General features: G+C 34.9%; 3 protein-coding genes across 5 annotated transcripts; 1 reads left to right on the forward strand and 2 right to left on the reverse strand.

Annotated features, from left to right (window-relative positions):
• The first annotated feature begins 1,425 nt into the window (after positions 1-1,425).
• LOC121222328 (glutaredoxin-C9) lies at positions 1,426-2,150 on the forward strand. The gene has a single exon (XM_041102842.1). It carries the CDS (start codon positions 1,580-1,582, stop codon positions 1,916-1,918), a length of 339 nt encoding a protein of 112 aa, XP_040958776.1. The 5' UTR covers positions 1,426-1,579; the 3' UTR covers positions 1,919-2,150.
• Positions 2,151-4,328: 2,178 nt separating this feature from the next.
• LOC107914324 (uncharacterized) lies at positions 4,329-6,661 on the reverse strand. Of its 3 annotated transcripts, none has more exons than XM_016843199.2 (4): positions 6,285-6,661; positions 5,371-5,483; positions 4,886-4,970; positions 4,329-4,693 (listed from the first exon to the last, which is right to left on the reverse strand). In XM_016843199.2, exons 1-3 carry the CDS (start codon positions 6,358-6,360, stop codon positions 4,893-4,895), a joined length of 267 nt encoding a protein of 88 aa, XP_016698688.1. In that variant the 5' UTR covers positions 6,361-6,661; the 3' UTR covers positions 4,329-4,693; positions 4,886-4,892. The 3 variants fall into 3 exon arrangements, with proteins under 3 accessions (XP_016698688.1, XP_016698686.1, XP_016698689.1); XM_016843197.2 differs by having other exon boundaries at positions 4,329-4,770; XM_016843200.2 differs by having other exon boundaries at positions 4,329-4,820; positions 6,285-6,634.
• Positions 6,662-11,010: 4,349 nt separating this feature from the next.
• Positions 11,011-13,372, reverse strand: LOC107913807 (p21-activated protein kinase-interacting protein 1). The gene is made up of 3 exons (XM_016842447.2): positions 12,563-13,372; positions 11,626-11,917; positions 11,011-11,261 (listed from the first exon to the last, which is right to left on the reverse strand). The coding sequence occupies exons 1-3, from the start codon at positions 13,217-13,219 to the stop codon at positions 11,197-11,199; spliced, it is 1,014 nt and encodes a 337-aa protein (XP_016697936.1). The 5' UTR covers positions 13,220-13,372; the 3' UTR covers positions 11,011-11,196.
• Between the last annotated feature and the right edge of the window lie 136 nt (positions 13,373-13,508).

A 13,508-nucleotide genomic window follows, 5' to 3' on the forward strand; every position in this document is an offset into this window, starting at 1 on the left:
AAATTCTGTATTTTGTACAACAAATATTAAATTTAATCCGAATCCATCCAGGGTTTGTATTGTTATTTAAAAATAATTTTATACTAATATGTTATATACTTTATAATTAGATTTACATAGAAATGTTTTTGATATATAATTAATTTCATTTTAAATAAAAAAATTTTTATTTTTAAAATTTAAGGAAATTTTTATTTTTTCGTATTTTATATATATAAAAAAAACTTTTTACATTTTTATTTTTATTTTTAAAATATTTTTGTAATTGTTTATGTGAGTAAGGATCAAATTAATAAAAATGTAAATGTTGAGGGCTAACTAAGTTATTTTACTTTTTTTATAATAGTCAAATCAACATTTCTAATGGAAAAATCGAAGGAAGGACTAAGATTTTTAAATTAAAAAAGAGTAGAGACTTGATGTCTCAAAATTAAAATATATGTACTAAATTTTAAATTACCACATATTTAAACTTAATATATAAGATTATTAACGTTAAAAAATAAAATATTAAATTATATTAAATTAAAATTTATAAACTTAAATTTAAATTTAGGATTGAAATCCCAAATAGATTCATGGGCTAGGTCAGGTTGGGCTTAAACATGATATTAATATATTTTATACTTACTAAAACCCAGTTTGTCCCAAAATCTGGATCTAAAATTTTACCAAATCAGCCCATATTTTCAAAAAATTAATTTAAGCCCATTTTAGGCCCACCCATATTATTTTTAAAAATTTTTAAAATTTTTTATATTATATTATTTTAATATTTAATAATTTTATACATTTTTTATTTGTTGAATTTTTTTATATAGTAATTTTAACATTATTTTAATATTTACATTAGAGTAGTATTATATATTTATTATAATTTTATTTTTTTAATTTATTTTAAATATGGGCCGAACTCGAACTTAAATAACCAAAGTTCAAATTTAGCCCATATTTAAAATAAATTTAATTTTTTTATCTAAACTCATTTTTTAAGTTTAATATTTTTATTCCAATACGAGAACACAAATTATACCATATTCAATTGTAATTAACCCCATTTTTATCTTTTTGTACAGAAAAGGGGAAACATTTTGCAGAAGTCTTGAACCAAACACACCAAAAAATGACGTGACTTCAATTTGTCATGGTCTGAAACTTTTTGCCAAAAGACAAACAGGAATGGTAAATAAAAAGACAAAAGAATCATGATTTTACATAAATTCAATAAGCCATTAGAAAGGCTTTATGATAAAAAAACTACATTAATTATATAAAAAAGTCTTCTTTTTTTTTTTTTGGTAGTGAATGATTAGGAGCGAATTGGGCAGGTTTTGGCGGCGTTTCTCAGTTTCAGTTGGAGTTACCATTTCTCTCTTTCTTATTCTTGTGGTTACTGAGTATCATACATTATACATTAATGTAAAAATGAATTCTTTACTGTAATTTTCTCTGCGTTACTGCTTTGTTCTCATCTTTTTCATGGAAATATATACCTGTAAACAACCCTTTCCATTTAACACTCCTTTTTCACTTTTCACTTCATCTTCACTCTTCTGTAACTGCCTCTGATCTTTACAGAATGAACCTTGAGTATCCATACGAGATAGTGAAGCAGCTAGCTTCAAGCAACGCAGTTGTCCTTTTCAGTACGAGTGGCAACGATTGCATGTGCACCGTGGCCAAACGACTCCTCTTAGGCCTTGGCGTTGCCCCCATTACCATCGAGCTTGACCACCATGTTGCAGGTCCCGACATTCAAGCTGTCCTCTCTCGGCTCGCCGCAGATGGCAGTCGACAGCCTATCCCTGCCGTGTTTGTTGGTGGTAAGTTCCTTGGTGGCATTGAAACCCTCATCGCTTCCCACATCAATGGCACGTTGATCCCTCTCCTCAAAGATGCTGGTGCACTTTGGCTCTAATGATATGATTTTCTCTTATAACACCCATAGTAACTAGGTAGCTAGGGTTTCCGTATAGCGTATCAATAATGACGGACCTTGTTTCTTACTTGTCAGCTTCTTTGTCTTGAGCATCAAAATACGTATCTAGACTATTTCATCGTTTCTTGTCTTAAGCAAACATTACTCTTAGTTACTAAATTCCTGTTTGTAGAAATCCCTGACTTGAGATCATCATCCAAGGAAGAAAATAAATTTGAATAATCTTCTAATATTCGATAATTATTCCTAGTTCTTAGATTACAAAGCTGCCGGAACACACGATAGAATGATTGTCGGAGGTGAAATGAACACATATAGGTGAAATCAAACATATTTCAGGATTCTAGAGTGTACAAAAATTGCTTATGAAACCATTTATAGCGATGGGAGAGTCGTATATTTTATCATCTTATGATAAATAGTTGACTGTTTACTTTTTAGAGTTTTTCGGATTTATAATTATATTCCACACAGCTGTGTATAGGCCACCACCGGTGTCACTAAAATTAGAAAATTTTCATTTAAATTATTTAAAATTTTAAATTAATAAAAGTAAAATTGTATTTTGATTTCTTTAAAAATTATAAAATTTTAATTTAATCCTTTAAAAATTATAAAAATATAGACTATTCAAATGGTAAAATTATATTTTTACTATCGTACCCCTAAAAATATTTTCTAACTTCACCCCTAATATTATAAAAAGTTTGATTTTTTTTATATTATTGGATGGAAGACTTCTGTATCCTACCAACAAAAATCCTTTCAAAATATAAATTTTAAATGATATATTAATAATTATATTTTTTATAAATAATATTTGATCATTCATTATTAATTTATAAATTTATGCACTATATATTACTGACATTTTAAGTGTTATGGGAAGAACTCGTTGAAGCCATTAATTACCATTTATTGAAAATAAAAGAGTGTGTTTGTTTGACTTAAAACATTTTCAGAAAATGATTTTTAAGAAATAAATTGATTTTTTATAAATTTAATATTTTTTTTGTAGTTGAATGATTTTGTGTAAAATAAATTTTTTTTGCCAAATTTTTTTAAAATCATTTTTTAAACGTTGTTCTTAGTGAACCAAACACAACATAAATATATTTGGTACAAATTATTATAGTAGTATTTCCTTTTGACAATCAAAATTTATTTTATAATAAGATGATATTTTATAATAATTAAGATCATATATATATAAAATTAATGATAAACAATGCCTTATTGAAACTTAATTTAAATTACATACATTACATATCTGAGAGTGGATAATGACACATTAGATTTTGAAGGAATAAATGAAGCAAAGAATAATTTAAATAAATACTCATATTTATATAATTAAAATATTCATATTTTTTAATATAAATATTTATTATTAAATATTTATAAATTGTAAAATATACTTTTTAATATTAAATAATTTATTAAAATAATAAATTTTATTAATTATAATAATTTATTATGTTATTAAATATAAATAATTGAATATATATGTTTAATAATATTAAACATTATAATATTTGATATTAATATCTTAGTACTTTTAAAAATTAAAATAAAAAATTATTATAATGATAATATTAGACTTGATTCAAGCTATTTTTTATATAAAAATACAATTACTTATAAAAAAGTTTTTTTTCGAAAAATGATTTGTACCTTTTAAAATGTAAGTCAATTTACACTAAAATGGGCTTATTTTCCATTGAATTGAAAGTCATTTTCTGTTGACAAGTTGTTTTCCATAAAACAAATACAAGAAAATACAAAAAATATTTTTCTTAAGTCATTTTACGTACAACAAACACATACATTGCAACCCTTAAAATGTTGGCAATATTTAAGGTGATATCTTATTTTAACGGGATATTGTAAGGTCCTTTTTAAATCAACAATTGTGGTTAAAACACATGAATGAAAAGACTAGCCATTTGGTCAAACCACTGTCAAAGATTAAAAAACTGTGCTAGTGATCTAGAACTTGTTAAACAAATTACCGAATACATTGATTTTCTATAATAATCAAATTCTCTCCTTCGGTAATGTTAAAACCAGTTGAGTTGATTAAAAAATAAATTCATATTTCTTATGACATGATCCGTGATGGATTGATGTTTCTTTTTCTCCTTTTTATTTCCACCTTTGATTTTAAAAAGGTTCACAAAATCCCATTAAATAGATACCATGTAAAATGTCTATTTAATAAGATTCTGCTTTTTTTAAAAAAAAAAATTACCTGAATACCTTATTATGGATTTGTTTGCAAATGTTGAAAAATCGATATATCTTCCCGCGGTTGAAATCAATTACACAAAGTGAGTTAGATCACAAAAAAAAATAAATTAATTCTAAATCACATCCAGAAAGAACCATCTGCAATCTGATCTTATGCACGTTGTAGAAACAAACTCTGGGACAAGCTCCCAAATCGGAACCACAATACAAGCAAATGTTGCCGAAGCAGATAAAGTTCAATGACCCGGGAGCTTCTAACTACTATCCGATGCTCGATGACATGGTAGTTGGATCAAGCAAGTGTATAAAAACACCATAATTGTGATTGTCTTAGACAAGTAATCATGTGTTAATATGTTACCTATAATACAGAAATATGATGGAAACTAGAAATCCTGATTGATCTTTTCCAGGCTCCACTTAGTCATTAGGCATCTAGATAGATGTTTCTTATGTGGATGAAGGGAAGTGATGAAATCTCAGAGCCATTACATTATCTGCAAACTGTAAATTGGGCAACATGATTAATATTTGACCACTAGCGAAAAACGAGGGATTGGTATTGCTGGCCACTCAACAAACTGTAAATTGGGCAACATGATGAACCTTGGACTAGCTTTTATAAATTCAGCTGCATATAAAGAAACAACATTGATAGATATAACATTTGCGTGTAAGATTAGACTTGAACCTTACCGTATGGTTAGCGAGACTTCTTTAGCCGTTTTGGAGGCTTCATTTTCTTCCTCGAATCATCAGGGCTTTTATCATCAATAAAGGGCTGTAAATAGTGAGAAAATGAATACCATAGCGGGAAAAATATAGAATGTTATAGGTTCTTAACAGCAGCAATGAGAAAACCATCCATGGATCTCAATGAACACAAAGATTAGGATAACGGCACTTCTAAGAACATGTTCACGTACAATTTCCAGAAAGTTCTAGAAGGCCAACTACAATTAACAGCACTTCTAAATAGTTCATATATGATTAGATATTGGAAAATATAACAACCCCGGGCTGTGGCTTCATAGAACAGATTCCTTGCATTATAGAATGCAGGAAGAGGTATATATGCAACTAGAATTAATTAATTGTAGTGAGACCAAAGATAATCATAATTACATATTTAGAAGTTTAGACTGAAAATGTTACTCAATAGATATACATAAATGAAATACCTCATTCCACTTTTTCTGAAGCTCAAGAAGTTCTTGACAGTATGCAAGGCATTCACCATGGTATACAGCAGCTAATTCTTTTATTAATGCCTTCCTCTTAATAATGCCAATCACTGCATAAACATGCATACGTTTTAAGAGATGGTGAAACAAAGAGATTTCGAGGTTTACAGAAGAATTTCATAAAAGGTCTTCAAAGATCCCCGGCTAAAAAAATCCTAAATCTATTGACAAAGCTACCACATTGGTGGACTGAAGGTAAGGTTAAACCGTCTAAATTAGTCGGACTCGGATGTGAGTGAAATTAGAAGATCCTTATTAGATCATATATCCAAACCAGTGTTTAGATATCCGTTAGCCACAGGTAATGCAACAAAAATGAAGTCCAAGTAACATAGTAAACCATAACCCTCCCTCTCATCAACACTGTAATAGCCATAACCATTTGAATATTGAAGTAACTGAGATACTTTCAAGTTAAAGCAACTTCTTAAAAAAGGCTAAGAGTGCCTCGCATAAAATTGAAGGCACTGAATGATAGTTTCTCAAATAGAAAAAACCAGGCAGACAGAGATCAATATCTAGGTTAAAGCAATAGAATTTAGTCTTTCACATAGTACCATTATACCAACAAATAACTTCTACAAATAATAAAAGCTATTTCAAGTACTGTAAACGCAATTCACAATTGATTACACAGCTCTTTGAACCCAAAACTTTTCCAACAAAAAAAAAATCTTACCAAGCGATACCTATAAAGATTACTCTTCTTTAATCAAAGAGCATAAACCAATAAAAACCCAAATTTACAAAAAGAGAAACAGAGAAGAAAACATTAAGCACAGAGATAAAAACCCTTAAACGGAAAAACAAAGAAAAACCAGAAAGCAAAAATAACAGAGGAAAAAGGGTACTTCGACTGGGATCGAATGGAGGACGCCGATCTGGCTGAGCAGCAGCAGGAGAAGGTTGGTTCTGTTCTTGGCTCATGGCTTGGGACTCTTGAAGATTCTTTTTTTTTTTGGGGGGGGGTATGCCTTAGAATGATAAACAACTGTCAGAGATAACCCAGTCTAATCATTCTTTTGTTATTACAATGGAGAGGCCACATGGTTTCAGGATTTTGATTTTATATATCTTAAATTGCGCTACATTGTTGATGGTACGTACACAAAGAAACCAAAACTGGGTTTTTGTCGGCCTTTTCGTTGAAGTCCACATTTGTTTTCCGACTCTATGCCCTGGTTCCTGTTTCAGCTGGGAAATATCTACGATAGAGCTTTCGAATGTTAAAATAAAGGGTAAAGTACAAAGATAGTTACTTTTATTAGTTTTAAATTACATTTTAGTTATTTATGTTTAAAATGTTATGTTTTAGTCACTTGTATTATCATGTTACAATATTTTAGTCACTGAATGTTAATTATCATTAATGGTATACCAATAAGCTTACGTGGCACGTTAAATCATCATCTCAAACATAAGTGACTAAAATGTAAAATTTCAAATATAAATAACTAAAATGTAACATAATGTAAACAAAAGTGACTATTTTACTAGTTTACCCTAATTATATTCCGTCTTTTGGGGTACAAAACAACCCTTCACAAGGCAAGTTAATCGGACCAAATCAACTTATTGAACAAGGTCAGTTAACTGGACCAAATCACAAAACACTCGTTCACAAGGCAAGTTAATTGAACCAAATCGGCCAATTGAACCGATTGGACTAAAAACCAATTAAAATATCAGTTTAGAGGACATTGAATTAATTAACTCAAAATTCGATATGGATAGATTAAACCGAACAGAAAATTTAATTGAACCGACTGTTTGAATTGAATTTTGAATATATTTTTATTTTTAATGATTGATTTAATCAAACCAAACAACCAATAGCATGATCAGTTTTGAAAACCTTGCATAAAAATACCAAATATAATCAACAATATAGTTTGTATCATTTTAGTTTTAAAACCAGATGTGGTAAAAGTTTAGGGGCTGATATTTGATATTTCCTCACCCTAAAGATTCTCACTTCTTACCCCTCTTCTTCTAAGAATTGGATTTTAACCTGAGCTTCTAAAGTTTGACATTCAATTATGTCCATATGTCACGGGCCGTAGTTCAAAACCCGTGACCAGCGCACCAAATGCATCCAATAGAGGTCTGTTGCTCAGATGGGGATCATTTGGCCCACAAGAACTGGCCCGATTCAAAGAGATATTGGACAAGCCTGTCAGATTGAAGCCTGGTTGGCCCGATAGCGAAGAGATGGCAACTTAGGCTAATATGGTAACTAATCTTAGAAGATAGAGGGAATCATATCTTGTAAAGATTAGATTAGATTTGATAAGGCTTATCTTGTAAATCCCTAAAATTAATGAATATGGTTAAATCTCATCCGTCGATGTAATTGTATCTTGACCGTCGGTTTTTGGGGAGCTCAACTATAAATAGAGAGCCTCCCCCTCATTTGTACTCATTCCATGGTATTCTGAATTCTTAAGAGTAATAGAGTTCTGAGAGCATTTACTCAAACACCTTGTGTGCATTCTTTTCTGTGGCTTTCTGTTGTTCTTTGGCTTAGCTTCTTTTGGCTCAAATCGCTTCCGCTCTTCAATTGGTGCCTTGGAGGAGTTCTTAAGGAATCCTCATTTGAGTTAAGGCTGACTTAGGCGAGTTTAGAGCAAACGGATCGCCTAAGGCCGCACGGTTTGCGAGACGAAAGGTCTAGCCCCGTGACAGTTGGTATCGGAGCTTTTGGTTCGAAGGCACTGTTGGGATGTCGAAAGAAGTTGTTGGTCAGAATGAGCCAATAGAGACTCGAGGAAGGGCCAGAAAAGCGAGTCAATCAAGGGACTTAATTTCAGCTTTGGAGGATCGAGTCGTCACTCTCGAGGAGTCCATGGGGGACGTCAAGGAGAGGATCGACGATGTCGATGATAGACACAATGATGGGTTGCGAACATTGCAAGGACAGCTCAGGGAATTTGTGTGGGATACTATCGGTTCCTCGGAGAATAAGCTGGCTGAAAAGAACGATGCTCTCGAGGCTATGGTGACAGCTTTGAAGGAGGAGATCAATGAGCTTAAGGGGGAGCTCAAGATTTTCAAGGCTGCCATAGGGAATGGAATGTTGGCTTCAAAGCCGAAGCCACAAGCGATGGATGTGCCCAAGCCGAAGGCGTTTAAAGGGGCAAGGTCTGCAAGTGAGGTGGACAACTTTCTTTGGGCCATGGAGCAATACTTTCGTGCGATGAACATCGAGGATGATGTTACAAAGGTAAACACTATTGTTATGTATTTCACTGACGTTGCTTTGTTATGGTGGAGACGTAGGTCCACTGATGTGAGACGTGGTGGTACTGAGATTGGGACTTGGAAGGAGTTCCAAGATGAATTTAAAGCACAGTTTTACTCCGAGTATGCCGAGGATGAAGCTCGAGTGAAGTTGCGTCGGCTAACGCAACGAGGCACGGTTAGGGAGTATGTGCGGGAGTTCAGTGAACTCATGCTCCAGATCTCTGATTTGAGCGAGAAAGAAGCATTTTTCTCCTTTACAGATGAGTTGAAACCATGGGCGAAGCAAGAATTGCAACATCGAGGAGTTCGGGAACTTACCAAAGCCATGATGGTAGCGGAGTCCATAGTGGAACTTGCACCGAGAAGGGACAGGTTTGAAACTTCCAAGCCCAATAGGAGGGGCAATGGTGGATGCCATGAGGAGGGTGAAGATGGACAAAGCTATTATGGCAATGGTAGTAGTAGTGATGGTGATGATAGGAAACCACGAAATGGGAAGTGGAGACCTAATAGCCCGAAAGAAAAGAGGGGAAAGTTACGGTGCTACTTTTGTAAAGGACCGCACATGAAGAGGGACTGCCCAAAGGTATCTTTAGTTTCGGCTATCAAGAGAAGCGATGAGCCGGAAGAGGCGAAGCCTATTGAGGTAAAGCCATCGAGGGTCAATTCGATGGTGCTCATTCCTGAGAAGAGGAATGGTAAAGAAGGGTTGATGTTTGTAGACATCAACGTTGCGGGTCAGAAGCAGAATGCTCTTATTGATACGAGAGCATCTGACTTGTTCATATCGGAAAAGGCTGTAAGGAAGTTTGGTCTGCCGATTAAGAAATCGAAGAAGAAGATCAAGACAGTAAATTCCAAGGAGGCCCCAACTATGGGTGTAGTTCGTAATGTGGAGCTACACATCGACGAATGGAAGGGCAATGAAGACTTTGAGGTAATCGAATTAGATGATTACGATTATGTACTTGGCTTAAACTTCCTTGACAGGATTCAAACAGTTCTGTATCCATGGGCCGATCAAATCCATATTATCACCGGTCCGTTAACAAATATTATTGTTCCGGTGCATCGAAATATGAAAGTAGGGGCAAAGGTGTTGTCGTCAATCCAACTAGTCGAGGATGTTTCGTATGGGAGGAACATCGACTCGATAGAACGAGTGGTTACGAAAGCTCCTTCGGAAGTGTTAGTGGCGCAAGAGTTCGATATGAAGCCTGCAGATTCGACTGTGGAGCCGACACCTTTGGGGAAGGTGGGTTGTGCATCGGGCTTCAAGGGAAATGGAGCGATGCAAAGACAGTCGGGACAAGTAAATGCTGCGAGTAAGGTACATTCCGAACACTGTGATAGTGTTTTGCATTCTAACTTGTGTACTTGGCAAGAACGTAAAAGCCCTTTCGAAGTTCTTGAGCAAAGAGGCCGAGAGACGGTGGGCAAAGCGAGGCCAAGAGTGTTGAATCAAGAGGATTCTGTTCGAGTCAAGTTAGAATGTGGGCAAGAGAGCGACATAGCTTCTTGTCGTCGAGATGTACAAACGAGTAGGACGGTTCGAGTTAAGAAGCGGCGAAAGCTGAGGCAAAAGTCCCAAAGGAAGGGAAAGGCTAAGGCATCAAGACGAGACTGAGGCGAATCAAGTAGTGCCATTCGGAAGTCGCAACGAGGACGTTGCGAGAATGGGTGGGGGAGAATGTCACGGGCCGTAGTTCAAAGCCCGTGACCAGCGCACCAAATGCATCCAATAAAGGTCTGTTGCTCAGATGAGGATCATTTGACCCACAAGAACTGGCCCGATTCAAAGAGATATTGGACAAGCCTGTCAGATTGAAGCCTGGTTGGCCCGATAGCGAAGAGATGGCAACTTAGGCTAATATGGTAACTAATCTTAGAGATAGAGGGAATCATATCTTGTAAAGATTAGATTAGATTTGATAAGGCTTATCTTGTAAATCCTTAAAATTAAGGGATATGGTTAAATCTCATCCGTCGATGTAATTGTATCTTGACCGTCGGTTTTGGGGGAGCTCAACTATAAATAGAGAGCCTCCCCCTCATTTGTACTCATTCCATGATATTCTGAATTCTTAAGAGTAATAGAGTTCTGAGAGCATTTACTCAAACACCTTGTGTGCATTCTTTTCTGTGGCTTTCTGTTGTTCTTTGGCTTAGCTTCTTTTGGCTCAAATCACTTCCGCTCTTCAATTGGTGCCTTGGAGGAGTTCTTAAGGAATCCTCATTTGAGTTAAGGCTGACTTAAGCGAGTTTGGAGCAAACGGATCGCCTAAAACCGCACGGTTTGCGAGACGAAAGGTCTAGCCCCGTGACACATACACATAGTGGAAAATTTTATGAGAATCTCAATTTAAGTAATAAATTTTAAATAAAATGATACAACTCAACAGTCAAACTCAATATGAACTGAATTATCAGTTGTGAATAAAAAAACAGGATTTTTTTCAGCAACCATGAGAGAGCTCTCAAAACCCCTTCTACATAGTTCAAGCTCACTGGCAAATTTTCTTATACTTCTTCTGCCACATCCTCTTCTTTAGGAGTACTCTTCCCAATCCGAGGTCGTTTAGAAGCTGTGAAAGAGAGATATATTGAATCAATGAATAGCAGTTACAATTCACAATAAATCAAGCACATGAGATTCAGAATGCCTACAATTTCATATAATAATCTCCGAGAAGAAAAATAATAAAAAATCAGGTTATGTCATAATCATTTAGTATTGTCAGCAAAACAAGTTACTGTGAGGTGAAAGAACCACAAATAATGCACATCAAAAGAAGTTCCCATAATAATTTCAGGCAAGAGTTTTCCATCATTTAACAGCACATGGAAACAATTAGAATGGTTATATTGATGGCAATGAAAGACATCAATATGGCCATAAGTTTACTAGACAGACGAGTCAGTAGGTATAAGAACAAGCTGAATACTCACATTTGAGAGATGATCCAGCAAGACAAGTCAGCCTGGACTTCGTATTAGCCTCGGCCAATGGATTTGGCTTCTCCTTGGCAGCCATCCGAACATCCCAAACACGTATAAACCCATCGGATGATGCAGATGCCACTAAATATGGTTCATCATCACTACCACCATCTTTGGTAAGCACAACAACACCTTTTAGACGGGTAGAATGTGCATCTTCGATGCAATAAGCAACCTTACCGCTGTTTGTGTCCCATGCTGTAATACTACGGCTCTCACCACCAGTAAATAAAATTCCACCCTGGCAAAATCACAATATGCCTTTAGAAATTCAAATTATAAATGACGAGAAAACAAGAATCGTGCATCATGAAACAAGTAGCCTAAGAGTACTAGAAGACTGCCACAACATTGGGATCCTAGAACTTCATCCACTATAACATGTTTCTTTATGTGTTAAATATCCGAGCTTTGGAAGATGCTGACATCTCGAAGAACACCTATCTTTGAAACAAAACTATACCCCCCATCAAAATGACCTTATTCCATCTTCTAAGGCGCCAACAAACAGTAGATTCATACCAAAAGATGGTTCAGCTACTTGGTGAATGAGTTGAGCTTCTAGCTTCTGACCTTTTAGCTCTATTTTCTATTAAACTTTAAGCAGAACATCACTAACACATACTCAAATCAATCAACCAAAATAGAAAATCTATATACTAACATCCCCACACCAAATTATTCAATTCATAACACAATTTACAATCTCAGGCAGCCAACCTTAACTTACATGCCTATAAAAATCAAATCTCTAGACATTTTAAAGCAGTGACTCTTTTACCAAAAATGTTTCATATTCCAACAATTATTCCTTCAAGAAACAAAGCTACTAGCTATATTAAAAAAGATTTACTTTTTTATTAAAATTAGAGAGAGAGAAACTAACCTCTCCAGGAGCAGCACAAAGAACTCGTTTTTGATTATCCAACTCCAACAATAACCTAGCATCTTCCGCTAAATGAACACCAATTTTCTCCTCGGAAGCCATAAAAAACCTCTCTCCACTCCCATCAAATTTAACAATCGTCGCTTCTTTTCCCAGCCTACAACAAAAGCTCCTTTTTCCTCTCATCAAATTCGACATAGCCAAACACCCATCACGAGAAACACTCAAAGCAAGCTTCCCAGAAGGATGAACAGCCAAATCATTGATACACTTTTTATGGGACCTAAAGGACTTGAGAAGAACAAAGGGTTCCGTGTCAAAGATGGATATGGTGCCATCAGCAGCGGCGGAGAGGAGATTACGAGGGAAGGAGAGGTTTGGAGGGCAGTAGAAAGAGAGGGAAGTGATGGAGGAGGAGAAGTGGTGAAGAGGACCGAGGGAAGCGGCGGATGAGAGGTCGTAGATGTGGATGGTGTCATCTGAAGAGCCGGAAGCAGCGGCTGGACCAGCGGCGGCTACGGTGGTTATGGGGGCGATGTGGGATGGGTAAGAGAAGATTTGGGTAAGATTGAGAGATTGAGAAAGGGGGTCATGAGTTAGGGGTTTCAGTTTGAAGCCCCAAATGAAACGTTCGTAGGAACCTGCTATAAGGGACATGGCGACGGCAACGGCGGAGATTTTTGAGTTGGAAGGAAGAGTTTGAGGAAAGGGTTTTAGTTCGGGTTTAAGAATGCAAACGAAGAACCAATAGAAAACAAGGTGAAATTATGATTTTGGTCCCCTTATTATATTCAAATAGAATCCAGGTAAACTATCAAAATAGTCATTTTTATTTAGTTATATTTAATCACTTACATGATAAATTATTATTTCAAACAAAAATTTTAGGTTAAATTATACAACTGGTCCCCATATTTTTTTGTTTTGAGCAATTTAATTTTTTTCT

The sequence above is a fragment of the Gossypium hirsutum genome, chromosome D10 (genome assembly GCF_007990345.1).
Source record: "Gossypium hirsutum isolate 1008001.06 chromosome D10, Gossypium_hirsutum_v2.1, whole genome shotgun sequence".
Lineage (NCBI taxonomy): Eukaryota > Viridiplantae > Streptophyta > Magnoliopsida > Malvales > Malvaceae > Gossypium > Gossypium hirsutum.

What these genes read in the sequence shown, in the direction of transcription:
- LOC107913807 (XM_016842447.2), bottom strand. Translation starts at nt 13,219, where the DNA reads ATGTCCCTTATAGCAGGTTCCTACGAACGTTTCATTTGGGGCTTCAAA. An exon ending in TTTGTGCTGCTCCTGGAGAG is followed by an intron (nt 11,918 to 12,562) that starts GTTAGTTTCTCT and finishes TGATTTTGCCAG; the next exon opens with GGTGGAATTTTATTTACTGG. An exon ending in TGCTGGATCATCTCTCAAAT is followed by an intron (nt 11,262 to 11,625) that starts GTGAGTATTCAG and finishes TCTCTTTCACAG; the next exon opens with CTTCTAAACGACCTCGGATT.
- LOC121222328 (XM_041102842.1), top strand. Translation starts at nt 1,580, where the DNA reads ATGAACCTTGAGTATCCATACGAGATAGTGAAGCAGCTAGCTTCAAGC.
- LOC107914324 (XM_016843199.2), bottom strand. Translation starts at nt 6,360, where the DNA reads ATGAGCCAAGAACAGAACCAACCTTCTCCTGCTGCTGCTCAGCCAGAT. An exon ending in TCCATTCGATCCCAGTCGAA is followed by an intron (nt 5,484 to 6,284) that starts GTACCCTTTTTC and finishes ATGTTTATGCAG; the next exon opens with TGATTGGCATTATTAAGAGG. An exon ending in TTCAGAAAAAGTGGAATGAG is followed by an intron (nt 4,971 to 5,370) that starts GTATTTCATTTA and finishes CACTATTTACAG; the next exon opens with CCCTTTATTGATGATAAAAG.